General features: G+C 42.8%; 1 protein-coding gene across 1 annotated transcript; it reads right to left on the bottom strand.

The window, feature by feature from the left end:
- Nucleotides 1-2121: 2121 nt before the first annotated feature.
- On the bottom strand, nucleotides 2122-12258 carry AK88_02443 (uncharacterized protein; the record flags this gene model as incomplete). Its single annotated transcript, XM_012480068.1, has 6 exons — nucleotides 2122-2350; nucleotides 2516-2626; nucleotides 2730-2804; nucleotides 2946-8124; nucleotides 8162-9056; nucleotides 9208-12258. 6 exons carry the CDS (start codon nucleotides 12256-12258, stop codon nucleotides 2122-2124), a joined length of 9540 nt encoding a protein of 3179 aa, XP_012335491.1.
- Nucleotides 12259-13128: the final 870 nt, after the last annotated feature.

Raw genomic sequence — 13128 nt, 5'->3', positions numbered from 1 at the left:
TTGCAAATGTGTGAACATGTGCAAGTGGGCACATGCGCAAGAGGGGGGTGGCGGTTAAAAAGACACATAAAAAAAGAATGAAAAGAATGGAGTGGACATATGCAAATGGGGCGTTGCAGCAGGTGACTGCAAAATGGTAGCTGCCAAATGGGGTGACTGTCAAGACTCCATGGAAGACGTGGAAAGGCAAAATGGGAAAATGACCCAAATAAATAGAAGAGACAGAAAAATACACTTGGAGCGAGTACCAATCTGAGGAAGGGGAGGTTTTCCCCGTTTCATGTCGGTGGTGACGACTTTCAAAAATGAGCATACATGTTACAGGTGTGTGTGTGTGTGTAACGCCAGAAGGGGATTCATTTGGGGACGGGGGAGATTAAGAAGGTATGTGTAAATAAATAGGTAGGAAGACATATATGTGTACGTTAAAAAGGAGCTTGTTGATTGGGGCGATTAAAAAATGGGTTTTCCATTCTGCCTCATTTGAGCCTGGTCCGCCTGCGTGTTGTGCGTCTAAGTTGCGCACGCGTGTGTGAGCACAGAGAGGTAGACGCATGCACAGGTGAGTGAATATGCTCCAGATTTGCCTCAGATAAAAGGGAAGTTAAGCAGTTACACATGCAGGCATACAGGAAAATCTTCACATGCACACTTAGTGGGCCGCGGGTACGTAGGTGGACACACAGGAGCCCAGCGAATAAGGCACGCGAAGGGGCCGAAAGCCGGCCTTGGACGAGCAAATACAATTAAATCTCAAATAGGTCAGGAGGATCATAATAAAAGTGTGCGTCAAACTCAGGGCAAAGGAACATACGAGCTAGCAAGTGGAAGCCAGCAAGTCATTGTGTATGCGCCGTGGGTGATGTACATATATAGCTATTTCACCTGGAGAGCGTGGAAACGTATGTGAACATATTTTGTCACACAAAATTAAAGGGGAATAACGCACGCAAATGTATTCTTGCGAAGTGCTAAAAAAAAATTAAAAATTAGCAATACCAAACAAATATCCCTTTTTTTTTTTTTTTTTTTTTTTTTTTTTTTTTTTGCAAACACGCGAAAATGAGCATTCCTCATTTGAAGATGCCAACCTCCGACAAGTGTGAATAGGTCCATAAGAATGGAAACAAATAATTCATAACTATTACGTGAATGCTTTCGCCATTTTGGAATATTATGTAAAGTATGCAAAGTGATAGGAAGCCAAAAAGGCACATCATGAACTTATGCCCGTAGCTTATTTTCCCCGCTTCAACATAGCCGTGAATTTTTTTGTTTTTTTCCATTTTTGTGTGCAACGTGAGGAAAAAAAAAAAAAAAAAAGATAGGCCAATAAGAAGGGGAACATTATGCCAAATGGAGGACAAACGTGTTGATGAATTGGTCCACCAAATAAAACCACAGAGTAGCCAACAAGGGGGAGAGAAAAAGGAAGTAGAAATGAATGTAAGGGTGTAGTTTCCATAGGGACGGACTGCATTCCCCCTTAATGCGCAATGTTGTGTTAGAGAATACTTGCCTACCGATCGACCCTTGCATGGGTGAACAAACTCTGATAGGGGATCTTAACCTGCTGATACATGAGGTAACAAATGGGGGGCAACATCACCATTTGAACTAGGCGGCCCTTAACACACGGTGTATTATTTTCCAATTGGGTTATATCCATTTTACGTGGTCATTTGATTTGGCGCCTTAGCTGTGTAGCTTGGCTACCCCCTCCCACTTCGTCCCTCCTACATGCATTAATTTCCCCCAGGTCACAGCAGCCCCTCTAAGATGGAAAACAAAAATTGTAATAATACGAGTAACGGCCAGTGGTTACACCCTTGCCTTTTTCTACCCAACACTTGAACAGCTGCATTTGATTTAAAGTTTGTAAATCTCGTCAGGAAAAAAAAAACAAAAAAAAATCACTCGTTTGTTATTCGCATAAGGGGTAGTAATTTTTGTATGAATAGTCGACAAAAAAAAAATGAAATTAAAATAAATGGGTATGTAAAGGGGTTGATTCAGAAGCCATCGCGTCGCTACGGTTGCAATAGCTGCGCTGGGGATGCACTCAAGTGGGTCACGAAGACAAACGTGCTGGGTGCAACTGTTGTGGCCCCCACGCCGTGCTCATGACTTGCTCTTTTCATAATTCTGAAATGTTTTCACAATAATGAACCAGCAGACATTGAAGATGTTGTTGATGTGGTCGTGGTGGTTGGTGCCCAGGCACATGTCGACCATGCGGATGTTCTTGAGCAGGAGCATTATGTCTCTTTTTAGGTCCATGGGTAATTTATAAATGTCGTGCTGTAGCTTGGCGGCGATCAGCGTGAGCCATATATTCTCTTTGATGAAACTGCACAGGGGGGGAGGGGTATGTGGAAATACACATATAAGTTTAGGTAGACATGCCCACATTGAAACACATTTCCCTGGAGAGCTCCTCTTTGAGGGGACGTGTCTGTCACCTCCACAATTGGGAAGTCTTTTTTTTTTTTTTTTTGTTCCTGCGGGGACTTACTTAAAATTTTGCAAAGACACGGTTGGGGTGTCCACAAATAGTTCCAGTTCCTTCATGTTTCTTAAAACGTGAATGAATTCCAACGCGACGATTTTCCACTCGAAGAGGTTTCTACAAAGGGGATGGGGTGGGAAGCGGTGCATTAGGGTTTGTCACGTTGTGGAGATATGAACGTAACTGTGCGCTGTTGTTGTTTTTTTCCCGTGGCGCTTACTCGTTGTCGTAATATGTCCGGAGGAACTTGATCAGGTCGTTTATTTGGACTCCTTTGCTTTCTATGCTTCGCAGCCTGTGAGGGGGTGGTAGGTGTGTGGCGGTATGTGTGCAGAGGCAAACTGGTGCGCGCGCACACGCAGGGGGGGGAGGTTTGTTTTTTGTAGGGTGACGGCCCCTCTGGTGAGGAATACTCGAACACGGGGGCAAAGCTTACTTGTCGTAGTGCGGGCGGTAAATGTACGGCCACTGGCTGGAGCAGCAGGGAGGAATGCCGTAGCCAAAGAAAAAGGCCATAATATTTTTTAGCTCGAAAAGGATAGCATTGTTAAAGTAATTCACATTTGCACTTGAAAAGGAGACAATCAATGATCTCAAAAGGGAGTGCACATATCGAATTACATATTTTATAAAACTCATTTGAATGAAATTCTTCTTCAGTTTATTTGTGTGCGTGACGTTTTTCAAAATGGTAATTAGTTTTATGTAACCGAGGATGTTGTACTTGTAAATTTGAACATCCTTTGTCCCTTTTGACGTAGTTAAATGGGAACAACATTTTTGCTTCAAAATATTTACTATCTGTTCATTGGTTGTGTAATGCGCATCAGTGGGGAGGTTAAAAGAGTCCCGCTTAGTAGCACCACCGCGATTATTAGTAGAATGGCGTCCACAATCATCTCCCTCACTGTGATTCTCCTTTTCGAATGCGTTAACATCGCTCAAGCCGTAAAGCAAAAAGTAAAACTCGAAGGGGGAGTAGGTTTTCTTCTGGTAATCTTTAAAATATTTGGAGAATGCTTTTGAAAAGGGCAAAAAGAAGAAGGGGTGCTTCTGTTGGCATATGAGAAGCATCTTGTACAGACTACTCCATAGGAGCATTTCAAATTGGGCATCCTGATAGAGTTGTACAACTTGGAGGCAGAACTGGAAAGCGCTATAAATGTTAAGCACATGACTGCATATGGTTTTTCTCTCCACGTAATTTGTGTAATTTGATACGAAGAAGTAATTTTCCTTTGTGTAACTATTTGTGAGCGAGTCGGTTCTGCATTGGGGAGGACCCACCTGGGTAGTACGCTTCTGCTCGTGAGAATCCCCTTCAGGAATGACACAATAAAAAAGTTGAAACAATCGGATGTTCCCATGTAGAATTAAATGAATAATGGCTCGCACAATTTCGAGGCGAAACCAGTTTGCATTTCTCGGCGAAATGAAATTACTCATGTTGGATCCACTACTTCCCCAGGGGAAAAATTCACTGGGGAGACATTTACACAAATCGAAATGGTCCTTATACTCCAAGTACATCTTCCGTTTGAACGCGTCCAGGATGTTTTTGTTCCTACCTATGGTTCTGATGAGGATAATTATGACCCAATCGGAAATGGGCAAAAATGGAGAGAGCTTTTTCAGCTGGTATATGAGAAATATCACATCTATTAGTTCTTGTACATATTCTTTTTTTTTTTTTTTTAAATTCAAGAAATTATTTTTCAATTTTTTTTCATCATTATTGTAAATGTGTATGTTGCAGAAATCGTATGTGTGGTAGTTTTTTTTTTTTTTTTTTTTTTTCTGGAAAATGTTATTATGGTTGCTTGCACTGTTTGGGAGTTGACGTTGTGTAGCATACGAGAGGTACTCTGAAAAGAGGTACTCCTTGTTGCTCATCGGGTTGTCTTTCGTTGTACCGTTCGGTATTGCGGTAGGGTGGTGAGTGAGGGCGAGATTCTCCACTTTGAACCTGATATTGCCAAGGCATTCCAGCACCATCTTGATGTCCTCCTCCTCTTCCTTCTGAATGAGGAGGTCCTTTTCATACGTAACTTTTCTTGTCCGTTTTTGCTGCGCGTTTTTATATGAATTCGGGGTACGGCGGCGGAGGTCTCCCTCCTGTTGGGATATTTCCTGTTGATCGTGGGTCAGGGCGGTAATTCTCTCCACTACAATGTCCATTTCGGCTTCATTATGGGATCCTTCGGGTGGCCTGTCTTCGTTCATAACTGCGGAGTAGGAGCCCCTGTTTGCTTCTCCTTGCTTGAGGTTGACGCTGTCGTAGCTTGTGCACACGTCGTTCATGGAGGGAGGGAATATAAGAGGGAAGGATGTCGCGCAGGACGTTTTGGACACGTTGGCGTTTTCGTGCAGTTCCCGCTGTCGTTCCCCTTGCATGTCCCCCTGTAGTTCCCCCTTTTGAGGGCATTTCCCTACGTGATTTGTGTTAACCCCGTTCGGAGAAATGTGCTGCGGGGGTGCCGCAGTGCCCCCCTGCGGGTCACGCATCACATGGTACTTGTCACTAAGTGTAAGGGAGTAGACGAAATTGGCACACTTTTGCGCGAGAAAAGAAATTATAATTTTTGGCGTGCGGTTATTTTTGTTCCTTAACAAAGACATGGCAACATAAAAGGCATGCATGAATTTTTTCTCATTCAAATCATTTCCATAAAACTCATTTGTATATTCCATGAACAAATTCTGAATAATTTTTTGAGTACACAAGTACCTATTGTGAATAAAGCAAAGAGAATAAATGCACCTAATCTTTACCATATAATGGAGGTATGAAGCTGTTATGGATTTGAAGAGGCACTTGATTACTTCTACATTAATGGGGATATTTTCAATAGATATTTTTCTGGTCCATTTTTTTTTATAATTCTTTTGTTTCTTATAACTGGACGATGAGTAGTTACGTTCTGAAGTGTTCTCCTCTTCATTCAGATCGTCAATAGTGGAAGTGGAAAAATTACAATCCACAATATCCGTGTCGCTTCCAGAACTGCTAGTATGACTTGACATCCTATCCATTTTAAGTAAATCATTTTTGCCATGGTTCACTTGATGGTTGTTCATTTTATCTTTAATGGAAGTTTGTTCATTTCTGACCATCCGAGTAAGATGTGCATTTTTCCTTTTTTCATAATTTGCACTGTTGGGTAGGTCCAAAGTGGCGTCTTCTTCTTCTTCCTCATCCTCCTCGACTTCGTCTTCCTCCGCTGCGTAACCTGTATAGTTGGCATGGACTATGTTGTTCTCATTCATCATAGGGTTGGAAGAGACATCCCCATTGTGCATGCGATTCTTGTGAGTATTTTTTTCTTGTGCATGTGCAACGTTATAGGTATCGTTTAAGAGTTGATTATTTAGAGTGTCCCCAGATGCAACATTAAATGGTATATTTCCCAAGTGAAAATCATTTTTTTTATGTTTTCCACTTTTATTTGTGCTGAGTACAGATTGGATGAACTGCATGGAGTCTTCACCGATGTTCTCTCCTCCATTTGCAATGTCGTGTGGTGGGTGATTTGTTCCTGCATTTGCAGCCCCTACTGCAAGGGTATGCATATTTATGTCGAGTGTACTATCTGCATGGGTTCCTTGATCAGTTTTATAATCCACGGGTCCTACTCCCTCTTCTCCTCCCGCTTCCATTGCCGGTCCTACTCCAGCTCCTACTCCACCCCCTGTTGTTGCTGCTACTACACTACCCCCCGCTGGGTCTGCCCCTGTTACATTCCTCTGGAGGAAAAAGAAGGGGATAAAGGCCAAGGCAAAGGAAGACTCCAGTTGAGCGAAAACATTATTGTCATTGAACAGCTGCTGAATCCACATACTAGCACTTTGTGTCCTTCTAATTCTCCCGAGGATGGAAAAGTCATTATCTATTCGAATCCAAAGTAGAGGTATTTTTCCCTTGCTACAAATTTTAGCAACTAATTTCCTATTGTCTAGACACATCAACGACTTGTCCTTCTTGAGGACCTTCTGCTTACAATACTCAATCATGTGCTTGTCACTTTCATTTGTAACTCCAATGAACTTAACCGTTTCATTTATGTAGCTGTCCATCGCATCGATTGAATTTCTACTAACGTACTCTTCATGCTTGGTCATATATATGGACTCATGTTTGAAGGCGACCTTTTTCCTTCCCTTTTCTGGTCTGGCGTTTACACTGAATCGGGTTGGAGTAACATTCTCTAGCAAATTTTTTTTCACAACTCTTACTCCGTCATCCTCCACAATTTCAATCGTTAACAAGCAAAAGAAAAATTTATGTTCGTCTACTGAGTTGGGAATGTTATTGGCCACATATGGGTTAAGGTAGTTCTCCACGTACAGCTTGTTCTTGAGGAGGAGTTCCTTGAGGTTTTTTATTTTTTCCTTTTCCTTGCTTTTTTTCATTTTGTGCCTTTCCCTTTTTTTTTTCTTTTTCTTCTTCGATTCGCTTGCGCCAGGGAAATCACCCGTTGCATTGGCAGATGCGTCCTCCGCTTCGCTTATCTGGTCTATGTATTCCCCTGTGCCATTCCTATGGGCTTCCCCCTCTGACATTCCCTCATCCATAATGGAGTCGTAGGGCGGGGCGTTTTCTCCCCCTTCTTCTTGCATCACGTCCCCTGCGTATGGGTAGTCAAAATTGATGCTAGCGGCACTCTCGAGCGTGCTGTAAGGTGGGTGATTGAAAGCATTCACGTCTTCGCCATATACCCCCCCTCTCTGCTCTTCCTCTTCTTCCTCCTCGTCGTTTTCTCCACCCTTCAGCACACCTCTTTCCCCCTCCGCTTGGTCCATCATTTCCTCGTTTTCCACACTTTCCAATATTTGCGAACCCTCCATTGTGTGCATTTTTTTTCTCTTCTTTCTTTTCCTGTGCTTGTATCGGGCGGCATCATGGCGACTCCCCCCATTTCTATGTTTTTTTTTCTCCTTTCTTTTTCTGTCCTTTTTGTTTTTCTTTCTCCTTTCCTTGGCCACATGGAGCTTCCCCTCCGAGTGGTCCCCCTGTTCAAAAATTTCAATTTCGTTTTCCTCCTTGGCATCGATCGCGGGAGCACTAGCGCGTCTTAGGAGCTTTTTCTTCTTTTGAATTTTTCCCAGAATGTGCAAGTAGTAAAACAAGCGAAGGGTGGTTTTCCAATGCGGGTATATGCAACTGGTGTGGAAGGGAGTTGTGCTGTTATACTCATGGATCTGATGCTTGTCTACACACAACTCACTTAACTTTTTCACATTACAATTTTTAAATTTCTGATACGCGATGATATTATTGTAGAGGTTTCCTTTCCCAGTGGTCAAGGCGAGGTCATCTGACCCCACGTATCCGAAGCCCAGGTAGAAGTTACCATCCCTTGCGATGAGTTCCAAGCTATCATAATTGGAGTAGGGCAAATTGATTAACTCTTTTTTTTTTTTTAAAATATAATTTCTGTATATCTTTACACGCTTGCTTATTTTTTCTGCCCTAATTAGATCTTCTGCAGTTGTAGTTTGTTCCCTATTGAAATTTTTTTTTTTTTTTTTTTTTTTTTTTTTTCCTTCCCTTCTCATGATGTTTTCTCTTTTTTGATTTCCTTTTTTTGAAAAGGTCGCTCTGCTTTGTTCTTCTGCTTTGTGCAAAAGGTTGCTCTGTGGGAGGCATTTCACTGATGAACATTTCACTGTCGGCGGTTCGTGCGTAAAGAGTGGCATCCGTTTGGTCATTGTGGGTGTCGCCTTGGATGGGGCCTTCCATGTGGCGCTTGGCAGTGGAACAATTTGATTCGTTTTGACTCTGCCCATACCCAATAGGGTTTCTCCCTTTGACAATTTTGCTACTGTGCGATGTGGCCATGTCTGCGCGGAGCGCCATTTTCCTAAGGGTGGCATTTGGGAGGAAGGAAAAAATTTTACGCTTCCTCTTCATGACGTATCTTTTTATCAAATGGTTGGCTTTACGGCTTAGGAGGTCTTCACGATATTCATAAAAGTGGTCTGTCTGGAGGATTTTTTTTTGTTTTAAAAATGAGAGAAAGTGTTTCTCCAAATTATGGAAGAAGTGATCACTTGAGGATCCTTTTTCGAACAGCTTATCGTAGTATATTCGGTCTAGATAATCGTGCATGACAATTTTGTTCCTTCGGCTGTTGTGTTTGCCCCCATGTGTATTGCTCTTCGAATCGATATGCTTGTTGAGCTCGAGCAGATTGTACACACTGGTGGACGCCATCTCTGCAAGGAAGTAGGCGGAGTGGAAATCCTCATTCACAAAGTTGAAGGGGTTAATGGAATTTTGGCTGACCAGGAAATTGAAGCTGTCCATGGAAGTCCCTTTTCTCTGTAGGTGCACATTGAATGTTAGTATGTACTGGCAGACCCCGTATCCCTTAATGTACGTTTCAAGGAATTGCGAGAAATATTTTTCTAGGAGTTGGTACTGCTCGTGCTCTTCTGTCTTGAGTTCGCTTGAGTTAGCGTGCAGGTCGATCTTCTTCATTTTGAATTTGTTTTTGGGGAGCTGCTTGTAGCTTTCAATGTACCTGCGCGTGCACTCAGCGAAGACCTGCGGTTGTGGCGCGGGTGGGAAGGGATGGTTGTGGTGATATGTAAATGGGTACGAACCTGATGCATGTATGCATGGTGAGAGAAGTGGTCGCCTCGAACTCATCGACGCACGGTAGTGACGTACATCCACACACCCCTCTTCATCTCACCTGTTTCCAAAACTTGGACGCACTGATCATCCGTCCCTTTCGCTTGAGATAAGAAAAGAAAAGTGAAAAGCAGTATTGTTGAATGGTTGCACAGAAGGAGAAGCTTTTCAATATGTTGAAGAAAATTCTGACACAGAGGAACGCTTTAAGGAAGAAGAGATGGTTTAGCGCATAGGGGGATCGGCTCTGTGTAGGGACATTATCCCCCATGGATGGAACATTAGAGTGCGTTGACGCTGTCCCGGTAGGTATCTTCCGCTCTTGCTCTGATGTGAACGACTTGCCCCTATCCTTATTACAATGGTAAAACAAATTGACATCACCGAAGAGCTCCACGAGGGAGCAGTATCTCTCCCTGAGCTCGTAAAAAATGACATTCATTTCGATGGTCCCGAATATTTGCTCCAAATATTTTTGCAGGACGAGACACTTAAGCATAAATATCAGGTGGACATTTTCATCCTTCACTAAGTGCGTGTAATGATCAAAGCAAAGGGAAATCAGCCCCTCTGCCATGACAATCTTGTAGCTATACAGACTTATATTAAAAAGGGTGTCATAGAGAGAGTGTAAAATTTGAGTAGAGAATACAATAACATTTCCAAAGATAAAATATTTATTACTTCCGAGAAAAACATAAGGCTCTGATAATTTTGCATTTAACAAGTTACTATTTGCAAAGAGATTGTAGCCATTTTTCATATCATCATACGTGTGTGCACTGACGGAGCATTCTATACTTTCGGACGAGGGGTAATTCTCAAAGTTTAAAAAGGCTAGAGGGAGAAATAGGACTGTTATGTTATTAAAGGGGAAGCTTTCTTTGCTGATTTCGAGAAATGTTCGTAGTATGTATCCTACGTGATAACTGGAGTGGACCATTTCGTCTTTGTAATTTTTTAAGGTAAAGATGAATATGTTTGGCACCACTTTATCCTTCACCCGTTGGTAGTAGGTGCACCACTCCTTTTTCTTTGTGGTGCCTTTTTCGCGGTACTCGCTGGTGGGGGGGGCGGCGGTGTGATCCGGGTTGGCCACACCGTCCGCGTTCATCAAACTATTCGCGCTGTTCACGTTCGCGCTGTTCACGTTCGCGCTGATCACATTTGCCTCGTCGCTGCTCCCGTCTGAGTCGACGTAGTATCGCTTAGCTGAAGACCTCCGTTTGGTTTTTCCCCCAGAGGACAGATTCTCCCTGGACAGAGACATCGTACCCTCGGCCAGCTTATCCATTCTTCCAGACGCACCTGCCCCCCCTTTCCCCTTCACCTTCCCGTACTGATCAGCCGAATAGAATTTATTACTCCTGGACTCCATTTCCGTTTTGTACAAAAAATCGTAATTTATTTTCTGAAAATCTTTAAGGTTGAGATTATTTAAGTGAAGGAAATCAAACCTACCAGCATAGAGAGACATTTCATGGGGAGCCAATTTGCCATTCCGATTGCACGATTTATAAAGAAAGAAGTTTGCATTACCAACTTCGTATACATTTACTAAACTGTTCGAAGATATAACCATATAGGGTTTTTCAATTCTGAAAAGGAGTTCCCAAAAGCATCTTCCATAAATGCTATTAATTGTTGACAAGGTTGGGAAGAAGGTGCAGTTACCAGAATAGTTCTGTAATCGTACGAGTATATTTTCAGTCCTATTAAAATATAAATTATTACGAGAGGATGTTAAATTGAAGAAGGAAAAGGTTAGACTTATTTCTATTATAACTTTTATGTGATATTCTCCTTTCTTCTTTACTGTAACTGTTTCTCCTTGGCAGAAATTTTTCCAATTGTGGTAATTTTTTTCCTTTTCCTTGTTCCATATTTCATCTTCTATTGTTATGAACATAAAGTTATTTCCCTTGAGGTGATTTTCCTCTGTGTATTTGTTTAAGGACACGAGGTCTAGGATGTTTGGGATTCGTTCTCTTTTGTGATTATTGACAAAGTCGTAGTCTTCCTCCTCATCCGTTTCTGTCTCCCTTTTCGCTTCCCTTTCTTCATGTGGTGCTTCGTCTATTGGGTCGATCCCCCCTTGGGTGTTTTCCCAGGTGGGGAATCCATAACCATTAGCGACTTCTCCCTCTTCATTACTTTGTCCACTCGAGTGAGGAAAATTGAATTGCTTCAACTCGAACTTGATTTTTGAGTTTTCGTTTTTCTCTATTTCTCCATTTGTTGTTATGCCGTATGGTGGTCCCCCCTTCTTCGGTGCTACGCGTTGGCCTGGGTTCTCCCTATGTCCCATCCGTTTGTACATGTTATAATGGCCATGGTGACCATACTGACCGTACTTCTGATTCACACACCCCGCGGCGTGCCCTTCAACATAGGGATCGTTGGCATGCCCCAAGCTGTTATATATGATGTAGTACTTCTCCTGTTCTGTTCCGTTCATTTTAACATCCTGGTAAGAGCTCGAGTTTATGTTGTGTGGAATTTCAAGAGCGACGAATACTTTTTTTTCTTTTTTTTTCTTCATAAAATTGGTGTAGTCTTTGTCCTGTAGCAGTGGGATGTCTCTCGGACCTTCCTCCTGGGGGTCTTTTCCGTTTAGCGCAGCGTGCTTGCTATTCTTGCTGTGCTTTCGATGTGTGCCATATTTGTTGTGCCTTCCATGTCCTCCGTGCTCCTCACCCTTCCCGTGTGTGACGAACGCACTGGAGGTATGCGTTTCAGCCAATTTGGAGCATGCCCCCTGTTTGTGTCTCTCCTCTTCTTCATCTCTTCTCCCGTCTATGGTATCGCCATGTCCTGGATCTACGGCGTTTCCCCCTTCATCTTCGTCGTCTTCCTCGCTTGTGTCCTCTTCTTCATCTTCTTTTCCTTCTTCCGCCGTTTGGCCATGACCCCCTTCAGAGCAGTATGCATCTCTCCTAATTCGAACTTTGTTAATGTCATAATTGACCTTGGCAAAATCTTCTTCATCGTAAAGGTAATAAATGGGCATATAGAGGGCCAAGGTCATGGTGGTGCTCCCTTCGATCCTCTCATTGTGCATGTCGATGTTGACCGAGAGGTCCTGCTTCTTCAGTGCGAAATAGTAGTCCATTTTTCTCTTTTCTTCGTCCGTTCGTTGGTTGTTTGGCGGTTAGGAGCACACACATGAGCAGGGGTGCACGTGTGTACGAACATGTGAACAGCTTGATGTACACATGGCTGTCTCCCCACAGGAGCGTAACAAGGGAGGGGGATGCCCTAGCCTGATCGTTTTTTAGCTTCTTCTACGAGGAAGAGCAGAAATGGAAGCTGTTCTGAAGGGAACAGTTGCCCCCTTTTTGTGCCTTTGCAATGTGGCTTTTCTCGTCTGCTCGATTCGGGGACAGCACAGACGTATAAATGTGCGCCCCCTTTTCAGCGCGTCAAACTTGGGGGAAAAACGCATCTCCCCTTTACGAGCGGCAGAACGAAGTAAACTATATGTCGTTCTTATGGCACACTCCTCTTCAAATTGGCCACTTTCGTATTCTCTATTCGCCTAAACACGAGAGTGTAGAATGAAGGGGTGCGTGAAGGTAGGAGCTTTTACTAAAAAGCCCCTTTCGCGCCTTTCCTATCAGTCTGGTTATGCATTTGTCAATTTTCCAAGCAGGCCATGAAAACAGTGGCTACTGGTTGACACTTAAAAAAAAAAAAAAAATCTTCTACCTCTTTTCCTGAGCAACCTTTTTCGTTCGAAATTGTAAACAGCGTCGCTACTAGCCAGAGGGAAGAACTAAAACTGTTCACTTAAAAATAAATGTAATCAAAATGTGATGACATAAGCCATCTTTCCGCGGTACTGTAAAAGAGTGGGAAAAAAAAAAAAAAAAAAAAACACGAAATGTGGTGCGGTGGTTTGATGTTAAAGAGCGTTACAGAGAAAAAAACAATTTTTCTCTTTGGAATTTTTTTTTTTTTTTTAAACAGGGGGTTGAATTTC

Source organism: Plasmodium fragile (genome assembly GCF_000956335.1).
Source record: "Plasmodium fragile strain nilgiri unplaced genomic scaffold supercont1.24, whole genome shotgun sequence".
Taxonomy (NCBI): domain Eukaryota; phylum Apicomplexa; class Aconoidasida; order Haemosporida; family Plasmodiidae; genus Plasmodium; species Plasmodium fragile.
Note: the sequence above shows the minus strand (reverse complement) of the source record. Positions and strands in the feature narration are given on the sequence as shown.